General features: G+C 41.8%; 1 protein-coding gene across 2 annotated transcripts in view; it reads right to left on the bottom strand.

Moving 5' to 3' along the window:
- Positions 1-7,547: 7,547 nt before the first annotated feature.
- Positions 7,548-27,597, bottom strand: part of ZHX2 (zinc fingers and homeoboxes 2) — a 34,099-nt gene continuing 14,049 nt past the window's right edge. Inside the window, exons 2-3 of one of the 2 annotated variants that reach the window (XM_012541806.3) lie at positions 23,629-26,156; positions 7,548-8,959 (exon numbers count right to left, since the gene is read on the bottom strand). In XM_012541806.3, coding sequence (XP_012397260.1) covers positions 8,841-8,959; positions 23,629-25,951 — 2,442 coding nt within the window. In that variant the 5' untranslated portion in view covers positions 25,952-26,156 and the 3' untranslated portion in view covers positions 7,548-8,840. Of the gene's footprint in view, positions 8,960-23,424; positions 26,157-27,597 lie in introns of those variants that run through there. The other variant, XM_031947153.1, reaches the window with a different exon arrangement.

Genomic DNA, 27,597 nt, shown 5'->3' with positions numbered 1-27,597 from the left:
GTTCTTACTTTAGAATAGCATACTTGAATCCTTCCAGGATAGTTTTATCAGTTAGTCAACAAGCTTTTTATTAAGCTCTTACTAAGTGCCAAGTAGTGATATGATTCCTTTACTGATAAATTGTAATCCTATCAATGGGGGTATCTATGTGACCCCATTTGGGTGTCACAAAGAATCAAGCACAACTAATAACAATCCTTTCTATGACTTAGTAGATAGTCTTTAAAAGTGACTGAGGTAGAAAAGTCCACCAGCTGGGTTCAAGTCTTTATTATAACCATTATTTTCTGTGTGATATTGGGTAAATCATGATGCTGGATAAGTTTCTTAATCTCTGTCCTTCAGTTTCCTTGTCTATAAAATGGGCATAATAATAGCATCTGTCCATAGTATTTTGTGAGTATGAATGAGTTAACATATATAAAAGGTGTTGTTAACTTTAAAGTACTATATAAGTGCTATTATCACCAAATTTTTTTTTAATTATTAATTTCTCCAAGCCTGTGAATTTCCCTAAAACTATGAGGAATTTCCAACTGACAGGTCTTTGAGGAAGAATTGTTAAGAGGGTGAAACCGATTTTCGATAGGGAGAGGAACTGCCTTACTAATTGTGTTAGTGGGGCTGAGATGAGAAAAAGGTGGCAATGAGAGAGGCTGCGTGTTGTAGTGGATAGAGAGACCTAGTTTCAAGTCCCTCTTCTCACACATACTGGCTGTGTGATTCTGGGAAATTTATTTAACACCTCTGTGCCCTCAAGCAATTTTGGAAGACTCTAAATTGCAGAGTTAGTGTTAATCTGGCAGCTAGATGGCACAGTGGATAGAGTTCTGGTTCTGAAGTCAGAAAGACTCATCTTCCGGGGTTCAAATGTGACCTCGGACACTTCCCAGCTGTGCGACTTTAAGCAAGTCATTTAAACTCAGTTTGCCTCAGTTTCCTTATCTGTAAAATGAGCTAGAGGAAAGAATTGATAACTGTGTTAATTAATCTGCAGAAGTGACAGTTGAACAACAATTGTGTTAATCTGCATTTCTAGGTGGAATTTCCTACTCCAAAGAATAGACTTCTTTGGTTTAAAAAAAGAAAAGAAAAAGAAAGTGGGGAATATCTATAAATGTTGTGGTGTGATAAACAATGCGACATCCACCCATCCAGGTTGAACTAAATTTAAGTTCTAAGCATATAGGAAACTGAGACAAGTCTTTTTAAGGCTTCTATCTATTGCACCACCTAGAATCTGGGATATTTGGCCCAGTGGAAAAGCATTCAAAAAAGGAAGAATCCAGGATTTCTTGAAAGAGAAAGGATGCTCTCAGGAGAATTGAGTAAAGGGGCTGAGTGTCCTGCACCAAGAAAAAAAAAGAGTTAAAATATATGTGAATCTGGGAACACTAGATAGAATGAGGATTTTGATAAGAATGCTGAATCAAAAAAAAGTTTTTTTTCCTAAACCCTCAGTTAAGCAGGGTTTCAAATTTACCTGGGCTTCCTCATTTCTTGAGCATTCAGGATGGCAAGTTTAATTTTTTAATAATTTCTTTTATCTAAGCTTCCTCAATTCTGGAGCATTCAAACTATTAAATTATACTTTAAGCCATTTCTAATTCTTGCTGTCAGTTGCAAGATTTGGCTCTCTCCCCAGCAATTGGGTGTGGTGGTCCTGGCTATCTTAGAATATATTCTATCTCCTTTGCCTTTTTTTAAAATTAAAGTTTATTTTTTATGAACAAAAATTGGTTTTCTCCTGCCACTCCCCTCCCCCTTGAAAAAAAAGGAAAAGGAAAGAAAAACAAAATCAAGTAACATATGCATAGTCAACAAAAACAAATTCCTAAATTGGCCATATCTAAAAATATATATTTTTTGATTTTGTACTTTGCAAGTAATACCTCTCTGTCAGGAGGTCAGGAGCAAGCTTTATTGCTAGTCCTTTGGAATCATGGCTGGCCATTAGATTGATCAGAATTCTTAATTAAGTCTTTCAAATCTCTATTTTTCTGGTGGTGTTATTGTAAAAATGGTTCTATATTCTTTTTACAGTATTTTCATACAAATCTTCCCACATTTCAATGAAACATCTTCATAATTTCTTAGAGTCAGTCAACAACACTTGTTAAGTACCTAGTATGTGTTAGGCACTGTGCTAAATAAGGATACAGAAGGAGGCAAAAGACAGTCCTTGTCTTAAAAAAACTTAATCTGTATAAATAAGCTATATCCAGTGTCAAATCTAAAAAAGAAAATGACCAAAAAGTCATATGTAATTAGTGTTAACTCTGTAAATGCCAAAGAGCTCCCACAGGTTATCACAACCACTGTTAACTCTAAGAAATAAAATAAAATTCAAGAGCTCTAAAATGATCACAAGCAAAAAACTTTATTCTGTGGGAGGAGGGAAACTAGACATGTTCTGGAGCCTCCTAATACCGAGGAGACCCACTTTAGTGTGGGCAAATCCCAACACATGTCCTAGTTGTTATATAATGAGCTGTAGCCCTGACAGTGAGGGGTAATAGCAACAAATTTGATTCACAGCAGGACTTCATGACCAGGACATGGGTCCTGTAGGTGTTTGTTCAAATTCAGGAACCACCTGGGGCTAGTGTGAAACAATTCTGGATTTTGCTGAAGTGAGAGTTCATCCAGAGGGTGAACAAAGGATTATTGTTATTCCAAGCTCATGGTACAGCCTGCTTTCTGGACCTCAGTTTTGGAAAACAGGGTTTCTCCTAATAGTAAAAAGAGAGAAGTAGAGAGAGTCTTGGGTTGGGGATCCTGACAACAGGATAATAATATTCCATTACATGTATCTACTTCTGTTTGTTTAGCCATTTCCTAATTGATAAATGGCCAAAGTATATGAACAAGTAGGTTTCAAAGGAAGGAATCCAAACTTTCAGAACCATAGGGAAAAAAAAACCCACTATAAATCACAAATATTCAGAGAAATGCAAATTAAAGTTATTCTGTGATTCATATCCATTAGATGGCTAAAGTTGACAAGAAGGGAAAATGATAAATGTTTGAGGAGCTTTGGGAAAACAGGCATACTGTGGCTCTGTTAGGTGGAATTGTGAATTGGTAGAATCATTCTGGAAAGCAATTTGGAACTATGCTCAAAAAAATAATTAAACTGTGCATTCCCTTTGACCTAGCCATACCACTACTAAGCCTGTGACTCAAAAGAAAACAAAGAAAGATGAGTGTTGGTATTCAGTGCTCTAAAAAAAAAAAAAGAAGTGAGAAGAATACACTTTTAAGTTTAATCTGCATTATTAAAATTTCCTTCATCACTTTCTTAAGTCTAGATAATCGATAACAATAACAAAAATCAAGCCCTGATTTGTAGTGTCTCAATTTTTTGAAATGTAAATTCTTATGCTGGAAATTTTACAATTGGCTGTGAGTTCTTTCAGGTTGACTCCCCTGAAAAGTATTCATGAACAAAGCTATATCTGGAAGCTTTTTTTTTTTTTTTTTTTTTTTTTTCTGTTAGCAAAGAACTGGAAATGAAGGGTTTTATTTTTCTTAGAAGAAGCGAGATATTACAGAGTTCCCTTATCAACAACAGCCTCTCTTTCCTATCCCCACCTCCAACGTTGCAAAGTTCCCTTTTTGGTAAAATCTGAGACCCCTCTCAATTTGCATTTGATCAAGTTGGAGATACTCAGTTTCCCCAAATGAAGATGGGGAGCCACTGATCCAAGGAGCAGGAAAGCAGCTTTCTTCTTTCTTCCTCTTCCTCCTCCTCCTCCTTCTTCTCCTCCTCCTCCTCCTCCTTCTTCTTCTCCTTTTTTCTCCTTCTCCTTTTTTCTCCTTCTTTCTTCTTCTTCTTCTTCTTCTTCTTCTTCTTCTTCTTCTTCTTCTTCTTCTTCTTCTTCTTCTTCTCCTTCTTTCTTCTTCTTCTTCTTCTTCTTCTTCTTCTTCTTCTTCTTCTTCTTCTCCTCTCTCTCTCTTTTAATTAATGAGAGATCTTTAAGTTTGCTTGTAGCAAGCCTCTGAAGTCTAAGTTAGCTAACATTTCTGAGCTGGTGTTTTTCTTTATTTCTTTTTTTCTTTAAGTAATCCCCCCACCCCCAATTGCATATAAAAAAATTGCTGTTTTGTGATACCTCTTTTATTGGAATTGTTTCAAATCCAGTTCTGAATTCTAGGACTCAGTGATCTGTCTGGGAAAGGGGTCTCACATATGGGAAGTGGAACGGAGGAGGAAAAGCTCCTATTCTCAGGAGATAATAACAACATTTTGTCTGTGGAAGCAAATGCTAACAACAACCTGCCCCTCCTTCATACTCCAACACGTAATTTTTTCCATTGCATTGGATTTATTTTGTGGGATCCTGCTCATTTTGGTTCCATTTGTAATTCTTTTCCCTGTTAATGCTTTCAGCATCTGCATCATGGAGGCTGCTCATCACTTTCATGCTGTTTCTCTCCCCTCTGGGGCCATTTAATGAGCATCAAGCTCAACTCCAGCCTTGCCAGGATTCCTCGGGCTTCTATGGCAGAAGGCAGCCTTTACAGCCCTTCAGCCTTCTCATCTTCCCTGCACCCAACCTTGTTCCTACCCCACTCCACCCCCATCCCTTCATGGTGCTTCTTTCTAAGGCAATTTAAATGATTTCTTCAAGCAAGACGGTGTGTGAGACAGTAGCAACTGTTTCACAAAACCAAAGGGAGAACTTTATGGGAACATCTGTCTTCTAATTTCTGTACCTAAATGAATTCCTTGATAATTTGTTATGCTTTGGGGGAAAAATACAGTGTGTGGGAGAAGGAGAAAGGTCTTCTAACTAACTCAGATCATAGGATTTGAAGCTGGAAAAAAAATTATCATCTAGTCTAACCCTCTAATTTTACAGATGAGGAAAACAAGGGCCCAGATGTAGTATGTCAGAAGTAGAATTTGAACTCAATCAATAAACATTCATTAAGTGGTTTCTGTGTGCCAGAGACTATGCTGAGAATGGAGACATAAAAGACTCAATCTTGCCCTCAAAGGAGTTTATAATCTAATGGAATCATAAGATTCTAGAGCCAGAGCTCTTGCCAATGAACCACACCCTACTAGTGCATAATTATTATGCTGGGTAAGGGACCCTATCTGATCTACATTAATCTAATCAGCCCCAAGCACAGTGTTCTGCATACAGCAAGTACTTAATAAATGCTTAATGACTTGAGTGAATAAAAGATGAATGATTTTAGAGTTAGTTAAGATCTAGAATTAAGTCTGTTAACTAGTTAGTTACGATCTTAGAGTTAGTAACTTAAAATCTGATCTAGATTTGTGAATTCAGGTAGGGCAAGCAAATACCCTCTTTACATGTAAGATCACTGGGATGTAGTCAGGAGGATCTGAGTTCAAATTTGACTTCAGACACTTAACACTCCCTAGCTGTGTGACCCAGGTAGTCACACAGGAAAAAAATCACTGGGGTGCTCCTAAGCCCAAATAACTGGTAACGGGAGGGAGCAGTGGAATACAGGGGTCTCTCTTCCTCATTCAGTAAGACCCTGGGGTCTTATTGATCACTTCTCTTAGAAAACTTTATACTTTCAGAATACACTGATAGTTAATCCCTCAGGATCCAGACTCTCTCTGCAAATATCTCACTGACAAATCAATTCTGGAAGGCTCTCACGTAGTTAACAACAGAACCCATCTTCTGTGTGTCTTTTGGGAGAAAATCAACTAGGAGCTTCCCAAGCCCTGTGGAAAAGAATTCTGACCTGACCCATAGGCTGCTTCCGATAGGAGGTACTTCCTAAAGGTGCGCTGGAGGACTAACAGAGCAAGTTCAAACCCTTTTGTTATGACAGCCTTTCCAAAATGAGAAGACAGGCCTGGTGCACTGAAGTGGGAGCCAGGTCCCATAGAAACGGGATCTACTTAAAGCTCCCAGTGGGCCCATGTCAACTTAGTTTTGAAATGTAATATTTATGCTTAGGGGCAACTAGATAAGCAGTGGATAGAATGCTGGGTCTGAAGTCATCTTCGTGAGTTCAAATCTGGCTTTCCTTTTCCAAGAGGACAATGATTCATAGGTGATGTCTTGAGTTGTTTGTGAATTGGGTTTAAGTGAGGTAGCATTGGAGAAACTTAGCAAGTCATTTAATCCTTTTTGCCTCAGTTTCCTCATCTGTAAAATGAGCTGGAGAAGGAAATGGCAAACCAGTATTTCTGCCATGAAGTATTGGAAATGCCTGAAGAACAAACTTATTTATGTCTTATTGCATTTTTATTTAGTTAAATGTTTCTCAACTACACTTTAACCTGGTTCTGCTTCACTCCAGGGATGTAGGTCAAATGTCTGAGATTTCTAGTGCTATATAATGAGAGAGGCAGGCCCAGAACTAAAAAGACTGGAGTTCAAATCTTGTGCAGGCTGTGTGACTTTAGGGAAGTCAATTAACCTATCAATACTCCAGAGAACTCTTTAAGATTATAAAGTACAGAGTAGGTACCCATCTGGAGTGGTAAAGGGGATTAATAATTGCCTATACTAATGAAAGGACAGGTCCAGGACTTATTCCTTATCATGGTCCTGAAGGAATATAGGAATATTTTAAGAAATTTTAAAGATTTCAGATATTAAATTTTAGTTTAATTTTAATTTTTAAAAATATTTTAAGAAAATTTCAGCATTTCCAGAGAAACCTTAGAAATTCTCTCTCCTGACAAATATTAGAGAAACAACCTTCAACTCAATAGACTCTACAAGCTGGATATGGTGGCACATGCCTGGCTATATCCTGATAGAGAAAGGTTTTAGTGGGTGTGGGCTTAGGAGTTCTAAGGAGTATAGCAAGTATCTGAACTAAGTCTAGTACCAATCCCATGAGCCTTGTGGGATGATGTAGGGCAAGGAAGGCATCGGGATGCCTAAGGAAAAACCAATTAACCAGATCAAGAAAAATGAAAACTCCTGGGATGATTAGTGGTAGGATCAAACCTATGGGTGGCTGCTGTACTTTTAGTCTGGGAAAAATAGGGAAAACTCATTAAAAAACAAACAAAACACCCTTTAGCATACAAGTGGACCTATCCAGGTTCTGCCTGAAGACATCCAATATGGGGAGCCCTTTATCTCTAGAGGAAGCTTATTCTACTTTGGGCTGGATCTACTCTTTGGAATTTTTCCCACCTGATGTGGGAAAAATGTCTGTAATGTCTTTCCATTGCTCCCAGTTCTAGCTTGGGACCAAACTGAATGAGGATACTGCTTCCTTTATGTGGCCCTTTGAGTATCTGGAGATAGTGACTATGTCTCCTCTTCCCAGGCCCTCCTTATGAATTCATCAAGGCAGAGATTTGCTCTTGAGACTCAGACTCCAACAATTTTGACTTGTTTGTCTTGCCTTTAAGAGCTGCTCTGGCCAAAATGTTCTTCCCTCTGTAATCCATTGTATTATGGTCACCTCTGAGCTTAGCTAGCCTGGTCCAGTAGGGAAGAAAACACCCAAGACCCTGATCTAAGGAATTCTTCTAGTGAATAAAAGGATTCTTCGAAGGGAATAAAATAAAGAAAAGCAGCAGAGGAAAAGGTTATAAAAATGTTTAGTCTTTGTTTTATTGAGTTACAACAAATGAGCAACAAGTTATAAAAGTTGGTTTTATCCACACTCCCTAAACGTTCTGATTTGTGCGGTGTGCTGAAATAGGGGGTGGGGGGTGGGGGAAAGTTTGCCAACACAACTATTCATACTGCAACATTTACATGAGATATCTTTCATTTTATTTTTTTTCCAAGTTAGGGGCATTTGAAAAAAGTGCACTCAGGGATCTAAAATTGCTTAAAAAAAAATAATAACAGTGAAGGCTTATGCAGAGATCTTGTCAATTATCACACCCACAAAAAGGCAGTTAAGAAAAAACAAGACTCCCAAACAGTTCATCTTGGTACCATCCAGGTATAAATTCCATCTTAGAAAAAAAAAATTCCTAAAAAACATTGGAGCCCTTCTTCTAATTCATGTTGGTACCATCCAGGTTTGATGAATTCCAGCTTTGAAAAAAAGAATCCTACGAAACACTGGAGCTTTTCCTCCAGTTGATCTTGGTACCATCCAGGTATGATGAATTCCATCTTAGAAAAAAAAATCCTAAGAAACATTGGAGCCCTTCTCCTCCTTTTATATAAAAAGGTGCTTTAAAAGGACAGGTGCATGCCATGCAGCTCTCGGGATGCTCGCTGGGCCAAGAGCGTGGCTAGGGACATACAGTAGTTAGGCAATCAGCCCCCGCTCCCAGCAGTGCAGAAAGCCTTTTATGGAGAGCTTACAGCAGGGAGTCCCATGCAAACAGCTGGGAAGGAAAGGGGACTAAGTCTGGGTCTGAGGCTGCTGATTATAAGCTACCTCTGGGGTAAACTAAAAGGAGACTTCTCTGCACACCCCGTCGGAAATCTCCCCCATTCCAAACTAGGTTTAAAAAATGAAACAAAATCATGAGAATCCCTCCAAAACCCAGATGCAGATATAGTGGTTGCTAATTCTAAAAACAAAAACAAGAAAAAAAAAAAAGAGGGAAAAAAAGAAAAAAGAAAAGCACACATTACCAGCCTCCCCCCCAAAAACCTTGCAAGCATATGATCTGTAAAAGCAACTCGAGCCGATTCAAAAAGGTAACAAAATGGCCACGTTGTACAAATCAATTCCAGTATCGCAAGAAATTGGGGGCGTGAGAGTAGGGTGGGTGGGACGGGGAAGGAGGAGCAATCTATTTACAAGGACCCTTTGAAAATGCAGTAGTAGGACTTTGGCACTATGAACAATTCCATCGGATGAGTGCTTGCCGGGGGTGGAGGCCGTGGAAAGGCAGACCCCAGGGCAGCTCAGCTTGGAGTTAGCGGTCCTTGGCGGTCTTGTCCAAAGGCAGGAAGAGTGAATTTCTCTGCTCTCTTCACAGGCGGAGCCCCACTGATGATCGGGATAGTAGGTCTGACTGGTTTCTCTGAAAACAAAGCACAAGGAGAAAGTTTATCAGTGAGGGCCCCATCATTCTCAGGGAAGTTACTTATGAAGGTCTCTTTGCCGATCTTCCAACATCCTTCTTTGAGAAGAGGAAAAACAAAACTATTTATGACTTTTCATGGTGTCCGAGCTTGGGGAAGTGCTGTTAGTAAGTATGTGTTCTCCAGTGAAGGTTGGGTATATCTGGTGAGTAAATTTGCCAGGGACCTCAAAGGCCGTCTGGTCCCACCTGTAAGTGAACATACAACCCCCTTTCTGAGACATTGCCCATAAATATTCTTCCAGCTTTCACCTGGAGACATGCAGTGAGGGAAGGAAAACCCACAAATCCCTGGGGATTCTCATTCTACTCTTGGGTAACTCCAGCAATGATAACGGGGAGAGATGGTGCAGGGGATAGTCAGGAAGAGCTCTTCCTGAAGTCAAATCTGACCTTAGACATTTACTAGCTGTATGAGCAAGTCACTTAATGCTGTTTGCCTCAGTTTCCTTGTCTGTAAAATGAGCTGAAGGAGGAAATGGCAAATTACTTAATGATCTTTGCCAAAAAAACCCCAAATGCAGAGTTAGACATGACTGAAGCAATTAAATAATAAAACCAGGTGGATAGAGCTGGATAATGGTATTCCAAATGATCTTGGTTCAGGATCACTGACCCGCAGTTGAAAGGGCCCTCAGAAGTCACTTAATCTAAGTCCACTCATAGATAAGGAAAATAAGGCCCCCGAGAGCCCCAAGTCACTTAATTAAAGAGATCAACAGAATTTGACAGCTAGGGGATGCAGTGCTAGGTCTGGGATCACAAAGAATCAACTCCAAAAGTAGCCTGGCTGACTGGCTTGGGTCAGGTCCTGTGTCCTCAGTTTCTTAAACTGTAAAATGGGATACTATTAGCATCTACCTCTCAAGGTTATTAGGACGATCAAATGAGATGGCATTAAAAAGCACTTAGCACCATGCCTGACATAAAAGAAGTGCCTAATAAATGTTTGTTGGCTTCCTTCCCTCTCATTTGACAAATTTGTTTAATTTATTTAAAGAATCTAAGAAATGCAAAATAGTCATAATTGCACTTTCTGTTGTAGTAAAAAAAAAACTGGATACAAAGTGTGTGCTTTTTTATTTGAAGAATAGTTTAAAAAATGTGGTCTAAGAAGAATGCAAGGGGCTATTACTGCACCAAATGGGCAATTAGGTGCACAGTAGATAAAGTACCAGTCCTGGAGTCAGGAAAATGTGAATTCGAATCTAGCTTCTGACACAAGCTGTATGACTCCCAGTAAGTCAGTTAAATATGAATGCTCCCCCCTCACCCCCCCCCCCAAAAAAAAAACAACACAGGAGAAATTCAGAGAAATATGGGCAACACCCGAAGGGATGTATATAGAACCAATAAAACAATAGCCTTGTGGCTACAAAAATGAAAATACAACATAAACTGGATTCTCTGCAAGACTCAGCTTTGATTCAAAAGAACAGATGTGGAGAGAGGGTATGGGTGCAGAATAGTGCATTCACCCACAGATTCAGTGTGAAGTTTGGCTTACCTCTCTGCCATTATTATAAGGCAAGGCTTTAGGGGATTGAATCAACAATCCCCTAATCAACAAAAGGCATTATTAATAAAAGAAAACCAATAAAGTTAGTGGAGGGATATTGGAGAAGTGGTTATTTCATGATTACCTTTATCAGAGGTTAATTGAAAATTATTTGGAAATGTCTCATAAATCAGGCTAGTTATTAGGTTTAAGAAATAATTTTACCTTACATTATATCAGGAATGTTTGCAAAATTGCATAATTGACAAAGAGTGTTCACATACGGTGCCTTATTAAAACAAAGAGGGTCTGCGGGGTCTATTATCTGTGTTGGTAAAAATAACCTGTGCTATTTTCTGAAGCTCATAATAAACTAGCTTAGCATGCTGGGTTCTGGTCTCTGGAGACATTCTATCCCATTCTGTTTAGATCCAAAGTGAACCCATTCATTAAAGTATCTCTTGTCAGGGAATGGCCAATTCAAAGTATAACAATGGAGGAAGGAAGTGTGATATAATGCCAAGAGCACTGGATTAGAGCTACAAGAGTGGGATTGTGCCCCTTTTGAATATTATCACTAGCAACGGATGATCTTCACTCCTATGCAACTCAGTTTCCTCATCTGTAAATGGGAGTATTGCTTGTACTACCTACTTTACAGAGCTGTAGAAAATAGAACATGAGAAAGAAAAAATTCCTTAAAAATTAGAGTTGTTCCAAAGCAAACCGATGTGCCTTAGAAAATAGTGACTTACCCACGGCTGAAAAAGAAAGGTCCGGAAGTGGAGGCTGGGTAACTGTAGGTTTGGGGATGGTTATAGATTGGAGGTATAAAATTAAAATAGAAATGGATAATTCTACATATTGATGTAGAAAGTCGGATTTGTTGCTCTTCAGTTGTGTCCGACGCCTGGTGACTCCATTTGGGATTTTCTTGGCAGATCCTGGATTGGTTTGCTATTTCCTTCTCCAGCTCATTTTAGAGACCAGGAAACTGAGGCAAATGGGGTTGTGACTTGCCCAGCTAGTAAGTGTCTGAGTTCACACAAACTCAGGAAGGTGAGTCTTCCTGACTCTAGGTGAGCTCTCTCTACTGTTCCACGGGAGCTGCTCCCTAGAGGACAGTTTGGTTCCATATGGTTTAGATAATGGGGAGGGGTGTGTCACAAGCACCTACTATGTGCCAGACAGGGGCAGTGAGGTATTACAGTGCATAGAGTTCAGGGTCTAGAGCAAGGAAAACATCTTCCCGAGTTCAAATCTGGCCTCAGACACTAGCTGAGTCACCCTGAGGGAATCATTTCACCCTATTTTCCCCATCTATAAAATGAGTTGGGAAAAGAAATGGCAAAGCAACTCCAGTATCTTTGGTAAGAAAAACCCAAATGGGATCATGAAGAGTTGGACATGACTGAACAATAACAAATGTACTGGGCAATGTGCTAGTCATGTTACAGGTATTATCATATCTGATCCTCAAAACAATCCTGGGAAGTAGGGGCTGTTTATTACCCTATTTTACAGATGAGAAACTGAGGCAAACAGAATTGCCCAAAGTTTCATAGTAAGTGTCTGAGGCCAGATTTGAATTCAGGTCTTCCTGGTTCCAAGCCCAGTGCTCTCCCCATTGGGCAACCTAGATGTTTCTAGACAAAGCATCCTAGATCTAGAGCTGGTAGGTCCTAAGAGACCACTGAGTTTGATCTCATATTACAGATCAAGAAAATTGGGTCCAGGGAGGTAAGATTTATTGAAGTTCATGCAGGTCCTATGGGACAGGAAGGGGAGGAGGGACATTAAGCCAAGTCTCCTGACTCCAGAATAAGCGTTCTTTCCACTGTACCAAGATGTCAGCATCTTGCAAAGGGAACCTGAACAACCTTTGGACAGTAGGATACCCTGTACTCAAATGTGGGCTGTGGTTTCATCTCTTTGGGAGTTCCTTCCATTTACATAGATCAGAGGACTCGAACTCTCCCAAGAAGGAGTGAGTTTCTCAAAGGAAGGGGCTGTCTTTTTTGCTCCTTTTGTATACCCAGGACCCAGAACAATGCCTGGCACACAAAATGGTGCTTAATAAACGGTGGCAGCTGACTGCCTGCCATGTCCAGCACCAAATTCTTTGATGGTTCATGGTACAGAGGCACATAGTAACTTCTGGGTAACATCCAAATCTTTGACTTTTTTCATTCCTTCTTCCTGAACTAGACTCTCCTCATATACTTCCCCCCATCTTCCCCTTTTTTCGATTTTGACCCAAAGTCTCCAAATATGAGTGTAAGCTGAGTTTGATTTGAAGGATTTTACCAAATTCTTAGAATTTCTCTACCACTTTATTTTCAGCAATTGATAACAATCAGTTATTTTAATTTTTTTTAACAACTATTTATATTTAGTTCTGCAATAACTGATGATCAAATCCAAGGAGATAATGCTTTTACAAAAGTCTTTGGGTACAGAAACCCTATTCTGCCAACTCCTTTTTTTGCTTCTCCAGGGTGCCTGTGAATTAGCAATCCTCTCACTACAATTTCCTGCTTTCTCCTGGTTTCATTTATAGCAAGAAAGTCAAGCTTGATATGATTTAGTTCCTCCGGCAATATGTCCACTTGTTGGATGAGGATATTTAAAATACAAATAAATCAAAATTTATTAATAGTTTAAAAATTGTGATTCTCAGCACCTTCTGCTCATCTCCCCTTTGGTATCTCACTGTCACCTCAGAAATGAATGAGGGTCATACAGGGAGAAAGGCCATTTTTTGTTTTTCTCTATTTTGTGGCGTTGCCATGGCTCCCTCCGAGATTCATCACGAGGTGGCCCAGTCTACTGATGACAAGCCTCTCTACTTTAGGTTGATGCTCAGGAAAAGAGATCTGAGCTGTTAGAGGGGCCATAAGTAAAGTTTTTCCTAGCTTGGTAGAACCAGCCTAGGCTTACACTTCACTGATGTAGCCTCCAAGAATCCTGGAGTCACCTCTATATCGTGATAAGATATCAGAAGCTGGACTACATCTTAGGAAACTTTTAAGACTCTGTGAAATGAGGCTAAGTTTTTAGTGGGGGCTGGGTCACTGCTTCTTTCCATTGTTGAACTGAAGAAATGCTCTCAAGGCCAGTGTAAACATGCAAAAAAAATCATCCAAGAGTAGGGAGTTCTCAATCTAGGATCTGTGAACTTGCTATATTTTTTTAACTATATTTCAATGTAACTTTTTTTGGTAATCCTATGTATTTTATTTTAGGCCTTTCAAAACATTATTCTGAGAACAGGCTTCACATGGTCTGCCCAAGAGGTCCATGATATGAAAAAAAAAAAAAAGGTTTATGATCCTCTGATCTAAAGGTTCTTTTCAAGATCAGATTGTATATGGCATTCATGGCTTGGAGACTGAACCAAGGCAGGATTTCTTAACCTTTTTTTTTTGTGTGTCCTAGCTCTGTTGGGGGGACGTTTGGCAAAGGTAACAGACTTCTTTGCAGAGTGAATAAATAAAACACAAGACTGATCACAAAGGAAACTGATTATGTTGAAATACCATTATCAAAATAGTGAAAAACTGGAAAAGGAGGAGGGAAAAGAAAAAGGGCAAAAAAAAAAAATTGGTACTTCAAATTGTACAGAAATGAATGTTGAAAATTATCTTTATATGTGTATTTGGAAAAATATAGCAATTAGATGCAAGAAATAGTGCAAAACAGAAACAATAACACAAAACAAGGTCAAGAACCTCAGAATTAAAAATTCCTGATTTATTTAGATGAACCTGCCCCTTCTGTCTCCAACATCAGATGTAGAATTCTACTTCAGACAGTGTTGGTGAAAATACTGGTAATGGTAAAGCCCAGTAGAAATCTAAATTATTCTGAAGTTAAAAAGATAGTGTGCTCATTGTTTGCATGTGTATCTCTCCACCCCCTTCTTGAACTCCCCAAATACACCCGTTCCCACAAGCTAAGCACAAGTCACCCTGAAAGCTACCTTTTTTTTTTTGCTAACTGATTGGAAAAATCTCTCTCTCTCTCTCTCTTTGGATGACACTCAATGCACGGCCCCCTCTCCATCTGGCAAGTGAGTACGCTTTTAGGTTTTCTGTCTCATTGTACATGGTTTGAAACAAACACTATCTTCCCATCCTGCAAACTAGCAATGAAAAAAGCTGAAAAGGGCTCTCTGTTTACCCGATCAGAAGGTCAAAAGGGAGGTAGGGGAGAAACTATGTCTGGAATGGAGGGTTTTTTTGGTAGAGCAAAAAAAAAAAAAAAAAAAAAATCACAGATGATGTTTATGGGTAATTTAGTGCATTAACAGATACGCCCCTGAGTCTCAGTATTTGGGCTGTGTTTCTTCTGGGAGCTTTCTTCAGGGAGCAACAATGAATGAGTCAGGAGCCACAGTATTGGGGGAAGTGAACACGGGGGCCGGGAGGCCTGGAGGAATGACAGCCAGGAGCTCCTAAGGAAGCTGCCACTATTAAATGCCAAAAGAGAAGAACATTTGTTCTCACACTAGAAGGCCGGACCTGGGAAAGAGCCTGTGAGGGAAGTGATGGAAAGATGGAAGAGGCCCCCAAGAAAAGCTGGTTTTCTGATACGTTAGCAGCTTCCATTTTTAGAACTGAATTTTGTGTCTCTTCATATTATATAATTTCATATGATCATCACGACAAGTCTTTTGGGAAGAAAGTATAAATATTTTTACCCACATTTTATGGATACAGAAACTAAGATATAGAAAGTGTAGACAAATTACTACCCAAGGTCACATAGCTACGAGAATATGAGATCCAGTTTCTAAAATTTAATAATATCAATATATATTAAATAATGATAAAATACATATTTGATTCATATATATATATAATCATTACCTAATATTTATAGCCATTACTATGCACTAAGTGCTTTACAATTATTATCATACTTGATCTTCATAACAATCTTGGAAGGTGAACACCATTATTATCCTCATTTTAAAGATGAGGAAGCTGAGGAAAAAGTTAAAGTGGCTTGCCCAGAGTCACACAGCTAGGAAGTGTCTGAGGACAGATTTGAACATTTGACTCCAGGCCCAACGTTCTATCTACTGTGTTATTTAGCTGCTTCAGCCACTTTTATTTCCCCTACATGGAGAGGTGTAACTAGGGCAGCAAGAATAGGGCTTTGTCTCAGGTCCCCAAGAATGAACAGAAGAGGCAGGGTGTCAGATGACAGATTCCCTGCTCTTTATGACTGTGTCTATGGCTGGTCTGCTCTCCATGGGCTACTTCTCCCCACATCCTTGCCATCTACTGCAATTCTACTTCTCCTCCCAGAATGTCCTTTATAATATGTTGGCATCTAAGAGTTCTCAGACTACACAGTAAGACTCACCTGCCTTTAATAACTGATTTAAGGGGAAAGTAAATTAAATTAGTAGCACTTATCTCTAGATAAAAGGCATCAGAATGGATGGTATAAAAAACAAACAAAAATACATTTATCTCCAAAATAAAAACCAAACCCAAGCAAGTGTACGAGTAGAGGCCCTTGACACATTTCACCTAGAAGACTTTGTTGTTCAGATATCAGAGTCCAGCCCCTTGAGGACGAGATATGATCACAAGAGAAGGTGCTCCCAAAGTTCTTGGTACCTGTTTGGTTTATATCTCAAGTCAGGTACCAGCAGAAAGGAGAGAAGCCAGAAAACAGAGTGTGGTCTCCAAGCTCACTTTTTTTACTTGTAGCTGCCAGGAAGAACCTTCAGGGAGGAGAAAACCAAGGGCATGGGCAAGGATGCAAGGGAAAGGGGGAGTTCCCTGTTGTCAAATGCCAACAAAATGATGCACAGAGAAGTTTTGTCTCTTTGAAATCTTTTTGTATCCATTACTGTGCTTAAAATTGTTAGGATTCTTACAAGGTACTAAGTCAGTGGAATTGTTAGAGACAATAGTTATCTAATTTAGCATGATTCAGTAGGATTGATTTAATCCTACAAGGAGATGTTATGGGCCTGAACTTGAAACAAGGTACTAAGTAGAATTGAGGAGACAATGGTTAAATCTAGTTTAGCATTGATTTAATCCTACAACAAATAATGGTTTCCTAGTGATATAATGATTGGTGTATACTCAGTGTAGGATATATAAGGAGGAGGTCTTGGGGCCAGGAAGGACAAACCCACTAGAATATAAGTCCACTAGAACAGAAGGCCACTAGAAGCTCTCGGAGCCTCAGCCAGGATTTAGTTGAGGAGATTCACAAGCCAGAGAAGGCAGCTTAAACTCTCAGAACCAAGACTACAGAAGGTCTCTAAGAAAAACTAGCCGAGCCCCAAGTGAAGGAGATAAGTTTGAAGAAGACAATAAAGGATCGGGACTTTAACTCCTGGCTGCATTTGGGGTGATTACTCTGAACTGAAAGAAGGCTGCCTCCAGAAGATCCCCCAAGAAACCTGCTCCCAGAGAACTTTATATTTTAGAGGAGAATATTACATAAAATTTCAATTCTTCCCACAATTATTTTTAAAGGGAGAAATATTACACTGTTCTTTCAAAATCTCCTTGGTCTAGGGGTCATGTCTATGGATACAAACTTCACAGTCATAGAGCTATTAAGAATTTGGGATTATGGAATGTAAGAATTGGAAAGGTCCTCAGATAATCTTGTCATTCTCGTTTATTTTTATAGATGAGAAAACTGAGTCCCAGAGAAGTTCCATAAATCACTTGTCTAAAGTCAGCTGGGATCAGATCAGGGACTAGAACTCAGGCTCTCCTTACTCTTGGTACACTGAGCTATTATTTATCATTTATCTAGTCTCAATTCTAGTCTCTACAGAATCAGTATAATAATTATGTCCTACTTATTTCACAGGATGGTGAAAATCAAAAGCACATTTTTTCAAAATAAAAGGCCTTGGAGGGGGGATATAGTCTTAAGAAGCAGAAAAAGATCTTAATTCAAGATGGTAGTCATTTTGGAAATCATTGAGTCCAAGTTCAATGGAAATTCCTTCCACAAGGGATTTTGTAATATATTGAATGAGAATTCCTTTTACAATACCATCAAGATGATATGATCACCCACATAAACTCGGGACATTCTGAGAAAGCCTAGTTAACTATTGGACAGGTCTGATTATATTACTTCTTTTCTATCTTAGAATTTGGGACAGGAAAGATAAAGAAGGTTGGACACTGAGCTGAATATACAGCCTAGATTTTAGGAAAGCAGATACCCAAGGATTTAGGGTAGTAAGGGCTCTGTGAGATACCACAGACTAAAATGTTGTAGGGGAAGTCAGCCCAAGATGAGTGGGAAATTCTCAAGACTGAAATTCTGAATCCAGAGGGGGAAAAGGAGAACTATTTATAGAAAACAACACGGATATACATGGGAACTCATTTATGAAATTAGAATTTAAAGAATCAAGTACAGAAAATGGATTTAGAAGCAGATAAGGTGCCCACAGAAGTGTGGTATGGTACTTTCAGAATAGTATTGATATTTCCTAGCTGTGTGACCCTAGGCAAGTCACTTAATTCCAACTGCAAAACAAAACAAAACAAAACAAAACCAAAAACAAAACAGAATAGTGTTAAAGAGTCCTGAAGCTTATAACGAGCTGAGGTTGATATGAAAAGTTAAGGACAACAAAAAGGATATATTATTGGTGGGGGGAGGAATCATAGATGAAGTATCACTTTTTAGCACGGACAAGCCAATTTTTGTCGTTGTTGTTGATTCATGACAGCTTTATTCAACTCTGTGACCCCATTTGGGGTTTTCTTGGCAGAGATACTGGAGTGATTTGCCATTTCCTTCTCCAGCTCTTTTGACAGGAGGGAAACTGGGGCAAACAGGGTTAAATGTCGCACAATTAGTAAGTGTCTGAGATCACGAAGATTTTAAGCTTGCCCTTATGAGACAGTTACAACATCCTTATATAAGACATCAGGGCCCAGTGATAGAATAATAGGCCTGGAGTTAGGAAGAAAGGAGCTTGAATTCTATTTGAGAAACTTACTAGCTTCCTGATCCTAGGTAAGTAACTTAATCTTCGCCTCAAGTTTCCTCAACTACAAAGTAGGGTTAATAGGTGTTATTGTACCTGCCTCCCAGGGTTGTTGTTAAGGATCAAATGATAACATATGCCGAGAATGGTACAAATCTTAAAGCACTATGTCAATATGGGTTATGATAATGGTTATTGCTATACTTCTGTTTTCTCTGATAAGAAAGAGCTATGAATTGGAAAAATACAAAACAAAAATGAATAAAAGAAGTTAAAACCCAAGATAAGTAGGCAGTATGAGAGTCCCTGACTAGCCTTGATGGCCTGAATCAACACTTTTAGATGAACAATATTCTGGGACACTAAAGGTCACTGACTTGCTGCTTGAAAGATCATGGACAATAGGCAAAGAACAAGAGAAGGAAAAATGTCCCAATTTATGAAAAAGGACAAAGAATGATGTCTACATACTATGATCCCCTGAGCTTGATTTTGATTTCAGGCCAAAGTCTAGGGCACATTATTAGTCACATAGAGTGCTCGGAGTTGGAAAGGACCCAAAGATCACCTGGTCCAAGCTGGATCTGAATAGAAATCCTGACAACTCCAACAAAGTCACACAGCCTCTGCCTGAAGTCCTTCAGCGAAAAGCAACGGCTGTTAGCAATTTTCCCTAAAGATTCCTAGTGAGTCCCCCTCCCTGTGGCTTCCACCCAAAGGAGAACTCCCTGTGAAGGACACTGGGATTCAGATCCTGAATTCACATCTCGCTCCTGACACTTGGAAGTACCGTGGTGGTCAGGGGCAAGTTCCTAAAATGCAGTAGGCCGCAGTTTCTGTGTGAAACGGAACGAAGGAAGGAAGGAAACATATATTAAGCACTTACTGTGTGCCCAAGCTCTGTGGTAAGTGCTGGGGAAAGAAAAGCAGAAGGAAAGTCATTCCCAGCCCTCAAGGAGCTTACATTCTAGCGGGGAGGACAACTCATAAAAGAAAGCTGGAACAAGGGTTGGAGTACAAATGGAAGCGTCACCAGGGGCCCATCAATTTTCATTTAATTCAATGGGCGCGTACAATTAAGGAATGGGGCCAGGAGAGGAAGGCAGGCTAGCCCAAGTTCTGGACAAAATGGGACCCCGGGGGAATGCCCAGTGGGAGAAGGGGGCGGCTAGGCTGGGAAGGCAGGTGGGGTAGTCATCTCCAGGGATGAGGAGGCTCCAGGTGATGAAGGGAGTGGTAAAAGATGTGATTCTGAAGTCTGGAAACCAGAAACAACGCCAAGAGGGGACGAAGGGGACACTCCTACTCCATGGGGCTATTCTGGTGAAAGCTTTCTGAATCTTAGAACCCGACTCTCTGACCTCAACAACAGGGTTCCTTCCTAACTCCGTTCCCTATGGCGCACAGAGCAGGCTTCCTCAGTCCCAAAGCCATTTCCTACAGGAAGCCCTCCCTAATTGCTACTGTCAGAAATGATCTTTCTGGCCTAAGACGGCCTGGCATTTTGTACCAGCTTCTGCTCTGCCCGGGAGAGCCCCTGTGTTACGTAGTAAGAGTTCAAGTCCCGGGACAGACAGAAGTGAGACGCTCCAGACTGTACCCGCAGGGAAAGGGAACACGCATTTAAGCAACTACCAGGAGCCAGGCTGGGCAGCTGGCATGCCGAATACAAAGCTAGCCTCATGTGCCGTGACTTAATGGGTTGCCTCAGTTTCTTTACTTGTAAAATGAGCTGGAGAAAGAAATGGCAAACCTCAGTTCAGGATCTTTGCCAATAAATCCTAAATGGAGTCAAGAAGAGTCAGACGTGACTGTACAAATGAGAGGCACTGCTAAAAATGATCTCATTTGATGCTTACTACAACCCTGGGAGATAAGTGCTATTATTATCCCCATTTTACAAATAAGTAAACTGAGGCAAGCAGGAGGCTCTTTTTGAATTCAGATCTTCCTGACTCCAGTCCCAGTATCCTATTTACGGGTGTGTGTATATGTGAAATATATATATCCACACACATATGTATGCATATATGTACACATACACCACTAATTTACTGAATTAGTAGATTTAGGTAGACATCAATTTTTATATAAGCACAGACCAATTGTGGACAGTATAATATTTCTCCACTTACTTTGGTCTCTAATTTTTTAATATCTCCCTGCCGTGGAAAATTTTCTAATTCAGTTAAACTATTTTGCTTGATTTCTTAAAAAGGAGTGGACCCAACATAGACTAGTATCTAACCTGGTAATCCGTCAGAGGCAGTCAGGTGACTCAGAGGAGAGTGCTGGGGCTAAAATCTGGAGAAGCTGGGTTTGAACCTAACAACGCACAGTAACTAACTATGTGATCCTGGGAAAATCACTTAATCTTTATCTGCCCCAGGCTCCTCATCTGTAAAATGTATAGAAGAGACCTAGATAGATTTCTCTCTCTATTGATCATTTTCCAAGCCTTAAAATGATATGTGAAAAACAAAAAATCTCCACGTCTACATGGCTAAAGGGCCTGGAAGAGCAGAAAACAGAAGACGTGAGGTTGGAGGGAATGCTTGTGGCTAGTGATTTTTTTTTTACATCACCACCTCATTCTGATGAAACGTCTTCCCTTGCTTGGGAGATCTGTGGGCTGGGTTAACACGGTCTCTTTCTCTCTCAGAGAGATTAATCACTAACACCCAGTAGCATCTGCTGGTGAAACTTAACTGCCTGAGAAAGGAAAAAAATAATTCTTAAAGAATTCGGCCTGAATCCCAAATCAGGCTCTCCCGTCCCTCTTCTGTGGGTGCCTACCCCGCCGGCTCTGTCACCGCTAACTCATGCAATACCCATTAGCACCTACACCAGAAGGTGGACAGGGAGGAGGGGGAACAGCACCAGTCAGACTGGCCAGCTGGCTGCTAATTAAGCAAAGGGAGGGTGGCTGGGCCTGGCTTCCAGTTCCCTCTTTCATCCTCAATCCTGCCCAGGTTTATTCATCAAGGGGAAGTGAGCATCTCTGCTGCTTCATTTAGATACAAAACAGAAACTGAGATTTCTACTGTTCTTTTAAAAATAAGGTGTGAGGTCTTCATACGCCATTAAACTTATGTGCGGCTCCTCCTTCGGGAGGCGGGTGGGACTTTAAGAGGGCTCAGCCACAGGAGGCCCCCCTCCCTGCCCCCTCCCCGCTAGCCCTGGGCTGGCCGTGCAGGGTTTGGGCTGCGGAGGAGAAGGTGGGCTTGTCTGTGCATCCATCTCCTTTCCTTACTTTGCATCCTCTGCATTCCCTACCAAGCTGGCGATGGTGCAGGAGGGACCCCATCTGCACTGACCTGTTGAAAAGCATCAGCCTAGATCCGATTCCATGGAAAGGACCATTATGTGGAGGGCATGGACATTAGTAACTATGGTTACCTCATTGGCCTCTCCTCTTGGGGCTCTCTGGGTCTGAATTACTCCAATCTAGTCTAGATTTGCAGGGTTATGGGTGACCAATTCAAAGGAGAATACCTTTACTTAACTAGGGCAGGCAACTCAGCCTCTCACCTCTGCCACTGGACAGATCAGCTACTTCAGAAGTCATTTAAAATATTTTCAGTTAAAGAAAATCCTGCTAACTACCCTGGGTACTTACTCTTAAAAACCGTATTATTCTTTAGCAGTGGCCAACACAAAGTACAGGATGGATTTGAACAACTGCTATTAGAAAAGGAAAAAAGGCACGTGGGACATCATAGACTGGGCAGAGAGGTGACTTCTTAGGTAGACATGGCCAACTGTTATAAATAAGGACATAATTTGTCAACTCCGATTAAATATGTGTGTGTGTGTGTAGGAAATACAGGGAAAGAGTCAAGGGGGAGAGAGAAGGGAGGAAAGGGGAAGAAACAGGGAGGAAATGAAGGGATGGGAAGAGAAAAGGGGGAGGAGAGAGGGAGAGGGAGAAATAAAAAGCAGGAGAAGAGAGAGACACACAGAGTCAGACAAAGAGACAGAGACAGAGTCAGAGAGATAGAAAGAGACAGAGAGAGAGACAACTTCAGAGAGACAGAGTCAGCGAGACAGAGTCAGAGAGACAGAGAGTCAGTGAGACAGTCAGAGACAGAAACAGAGAGAGAAAGAGAGAAAGACAGCGTTAGAGAGACAGAGTCAGAGACAGAGAAAGAGAGAGACACACGGAGAGACAGAGAGAGAGACAGAGTCAGAGAGACAGAGAAAGAGAGACAGTCAGAGAGACAGAGAGAGAGACGTCAGAGAGACAGTCAGCGACACAGAGTCAGAGACAGAAACAGAGAAAGAGAGAAAGAGACAGCATCAGAAAGACAGAGACAGAGACAGCGTCAGAGAGACAGAGTCAGAGAAAGAGAGAGACAGAGACAGAGAAAGAGAGAGACACACACACACACACACACACACACAGATATAGAAGGAGAAAGAGAGAGAGGGAGGCAGAGACAGGGGAGAGACACAGGGAGGAAAAGACAGGGGGAAGAGAGGGGGAGAGAGGGGGGGAAAAAGGAGAGAGGGGAGAAAGGGGAGAGAGAAGAAAGGAAGGGGAGGAGAAGATATTGATTGAACTCAGGAAAAAGGATCTTCCGACTCCAGGCTGCTGCTCTATCCACTGTGTCACCTGGCTGCCCCTCTATCTCTATACATTAATTTAAATTTGCTTATCATACTGACACCTGACTATATGCGTATATATAGACGCACATCCATACACACTCACGGATGTGTGTGTATACATATGCGTGTATATTATACAACCCCATTATTTTAAGGACTAGACACGTCCCAGGCTCTCCCTTTCATGGTCCCTAACGGAAGTGCAGCGACTTAGGAGATGACAGGAGCTACCTCTCTCTCTCCCTCGGACTCTTTGCCTAGGAGTGACTTAGATGATGACTACTTCCGAGGCAGAATTACCTGTCTAAACGTGGCCAGTGTCTTCAGTTACACCTTCAGAATCAGAATCATAACTGGCCGGCTCGGCGCGACCGTCTGGTGCAGCGCGGCTCCAGCTATCTGCACAGTCTGCGACGCCATCGTCCTCCCCAACCGTCACCTCTACCCAGTCCACAACATCAGACTCCTCATTCTCATCACTGCCATGACCATCCCGGCTGTTACCTTCAGATCTGTCCGAGGCGGCCTCTGTTGTCTTGCTCGGCAAGGAGTCTTTGGTCTTTTCGCAACCCACTTTTGCCCTGGTCACCAGTTTGTCCAGATCCTCTTCACTCGGCTTTTTGTGGTCCTTAAAATACTGCTGAACCATCTCGCCCCCGTTCTTTGGGCTTTCCGCGAGGTGGGGCGCTCCCTTTCTCAGGACGGACTCATTGCCGTGGCTGTCCACAGCGTGCTGCTGCTGGTACTGGTCGATCCACTTTAAGGTTCCAGTCTTTAATGAGCATCTGTTCTCTTTAAACCAGCGCACAATTTCAGTTCTGACTAGACCCGTTTTTGCTGCGAGCTGGTCATACTCCTGTGGGGTGGGCCACTGGGTTCTTGCAAACGTGCTCTTCAGGAGGTGGATCTGCTCCTGGTTTTTCATCATCGCTGGGGAGGGGCTGGAGAGAGAGCTGGCCAGCTGGGCACTGGAGAGCTGGTCCAGCCGAGATAAGGTACCATTGGGGATGGCCGCTTCCTTGCCTTTTTTGCTGGATCCCATGGAGTCTAAGACGGCTTGCTCCATGCTGTCCCTAAGCTTTCTCCTCTCTGAAAACCAGGTATCGATTTCTCTCCTGCTCAGCTTGGTTTCTGATCTGAGACGATCCAGTTCTCCTTGAGTGGGGAAAGAACTTTTCATGAAACTATCTTCCAGAACTTTGAGCTGACCCTGGGTTTTTTCTTTGAATTTTTGCGGGGCAAAGTCTGGATACGCGTGGTAGGAACGTCCGTGTCTGGCGGCCGCGATGGCCAACTGGTCTTTGGCAAGGGACTCACTGGTGATATGGACGATGCCCCTTTGGCTCCTGTATCTGTGATCGCTGAACCATTTCTTGATCTCACTCCGGGCGAGGCCGGTGACCTCGATGAGCCGGTAGACTTCTGCATCATCAGGGAACTGACTCTGGAGGAAACTTGCTTTCAGTTCAGCTATCTGTTCTTTTGTCTTTTTCCGATCGTTTGTCGTGGGCAATATGGTGGGGGTTACCTTTGGTGGGGGCTCAGGAACCTGGGCCACATGGGCCCGTTTGGGCTCTGGAGCTGCTTGGAGATTTGGTAAAGGTCTCTTCTGGCCGTGATTGGTTACCCCCGCGACAGCGAGCGTGATGGGGGAGCAGGAAACCGTCGATCCGTTGGTCACTTGGGTCAGGACCAGGCTGGTCTGGCCAAGGATCTGGCAAGGCAGAGCAGTCTGGATGATGGGCTGGGACATCTTTGTGGATGCCAACTGGGCGGGCAGCACAGTGATGGTCTGGGGGACCGACTGGATCGTGCCATTAAACATCTTCTTCCTCGCCTCTTCCACCTCCTCCGGAGACCAGCTTATGCCGTGCTTCAAGCGCTGGGTGGCGAACCAGATTCGGATGTGCTCCTCGGGGTGCTTGGAGGCGGCGGTCAGCCAGGACAGCTCTGCTTGGGTCGGGTAGGGGAACTTGTTGAAGGAGTTAATCATGGTGGCATTGGTGTCCAGGGCACAGTTATATTTGGTACTATTCAATGGGACAGGGACCTTGGGGACAAGGTTAATATTTGGTGGTAGCTGTACAGAAGGCATCACGTGCCCTAGCGAGTCCTGGAGCAGCTCAATGCCGTTGAGTCTCGCAAAAGCCTCGGCGGCTTCCGTCACCACCCGGGCGGCGGCACTCCCTTCCACGTGGTTATCGGAACCGCTTTCTTCTGGTTTCTTGGGCGCCTTCTTGGCGTCAGCTTTGGGCTTCCCCAGTTTCATGATGGGTGTCTTGCTCATAGAAATGCTGGGGTCGCTGTCGCTGCTCGCCAGGCTGCTGCCGCCGATGACTGTGCCATGGCCGGAGCCTTCAATGGACTGCTCTAACACAGTTTGGTTATTGCGCTTTATCAGTTTCAGCTTGAAGTTCGTCTCCCCAGGGTGGAACTTGGCATTGTGGTCGGACAAGGAATCGTACTTTTTGGTGGTGAAGTTGCACTCCGCGCACACGTAGAGCGGGTTCAGGATCACGTTGGGATGCTGCATGTCCACGTGCTCTGTGAATTCATTTAGGTTTTGGGTGGAGTAGGGGCAGTATTTGCACTCGTAGCCCCCCTGGAGCTTTTTGGACTGGCTCTCCGCTGCCGACTTCACCTCCATCAGCTCACTTTCTTTGGAAGAGTTTTCGGGCTCTGCGGTCCAGCCCTCCTTACCAGAGTCAGGCTGGGGAGCTCCGACCTCTTTATCTTTGCCCCTGTCGACATCCTCGGGGACCTCCTGTTCCACTACCTGGGATGCGCGGACCATACATGGGGTTGTTGATTTCCTCTTGCTTGCCATAGTATGTCTGGTGTGAAATGTCTTATTTTACTTAAGTTGGGTGGGGCGGTAAAACGTGGGGAATGATCCAGAAGGACTTTGCTTTTGAAATGGCTTTGGCTTCCTTCGAACGTTCAAGTCTGGCGTTTATGTTTTTGAAAGGATTTCAGCTCAGAAAATGATTCCTGTCAGCTTCATCCACTAAACACATCAGACCACATTATATCTGCAGGATGAGAACAGAAGCAGGGTCAGTTTCTCTTCACAATGCATATCCAATTTTTAAAATGAATAAACATTTATCGGAGTTGCTCCCATAACCCATCCCAATTGCCATCTCACATAACTAACTGTGGAATGAGAACAGGGGCAGGGTCAATTTCTCTTCGCAACGCATATAAGTTTTTAAAAGCAAATAAACATCTGAGTCACTCCCATAACCCATCCCAATTGCCATCTCACATAACTGGGTAAATCACCAAAAAGAGATTGGATCGGGGTAGTGGAAGTTCTAAACAAGAATTTAAAAAAATCAATTTTGTGGGAAGAAAACACCAAAGCAAGGACCAGGGATCACAATAATCATTCCATGGCTTAGGAGAAATTAGAACAAAAAAGATAAAGGTGTTGAATGCTTCTCTTTGAAAGGATGGTTCTAGGACCAATGAGGAAGGAGAGATGCATCAGGTGAACCATTCTGTGTTCAGCATGCCTGCTGATTCTGTCTGGTTCAAGAGGATAGAAGCAGAAGAAGTGTTAGCTGCAATCTGCTGCTAGTTAGAGTTTCACAATTAGAGCTATCCTGGAGTAGAAGGGCTTGCTTTAACTGTGCATACCCTTTGATCCAGCAGTGTTACTACTGGGATTATATCCCAAAGAGATTATAAAGAAGGGAAAGGGACCTGTATGTGCACGAATGTTTGTGGCAGCCCTTTTTAGTGGCTAAAAACTGGAAACTGAATGGATGTCCATCAGTTGGAGAATGCTTGAATAAATTGTGGTATATGAAAATTATGGAATATTACTGTTCTGGTAAGAAATGACCAACAGGATAATTTCAGAAAGGCCTGGAGAGACTTACATGAACTGATGCTGAGTGAAATGAGCAGGACCAGGAGATCATTATATACTTCAACAGCAATACTAGATGATGACCAGTTCTGATGGATCAGGCCATCCTCAGCAACGAGATCAACCAAATCATTTCTAATGGAGCAGTAATGAACTGAACTAGCTATGCCCAGAAAAAGAACTCTGGGAGATGACTAAAAAACCATTACATTGAATTCCCAATCCCTATATTTATGCCCACCTGCATTTTTGATTTCCTTCACAAGCTAATTGTACAATATTTCAGAGTCTGATTCTTTTTCTACAGCAAAATAACGTTTTGGTCGGGTATACTTATTGTGCATCTAATTTATATTTTAATATATTTAACATCTACTGGTCATCCTGCCATCTAGGGGAGGGGGTGGGGGGGGTAAGAGATGAAAAATTGGAACAAGAAGTTTGGCAATTGTTAATGCTGTAAAGTTACCCATGTTTATATCCTATAAATAAAAGGCTATTAAATTAAAAAAAAAAAAAAGAAGGGCTTGCTTTGGGAAAAGTATGAGCTCTCAATGGATGTCTTTATAGCAAAGCTTCAATAACTATTGGATAAG

The sequence above is a fragment of the Sarcophilus harrisii genome, chromosome 1 (genome assembly GCF_902635505.1).
Source record: "Sarcophilus harrisii chromosome 1, mSarHar1.11, whole genome shotgun sequence".
Taxonomy (NCBI): domain Eukaryota; kingdom Metazoa; phylum Chordata; class Mammalia; order Dasyuromorphia; family Dasyuridae; genus Sarcophilus; species Sarcophilus harrisii.
This window is presented reverse-complemented; position numbering and strand designations above follow the sequence as displayed.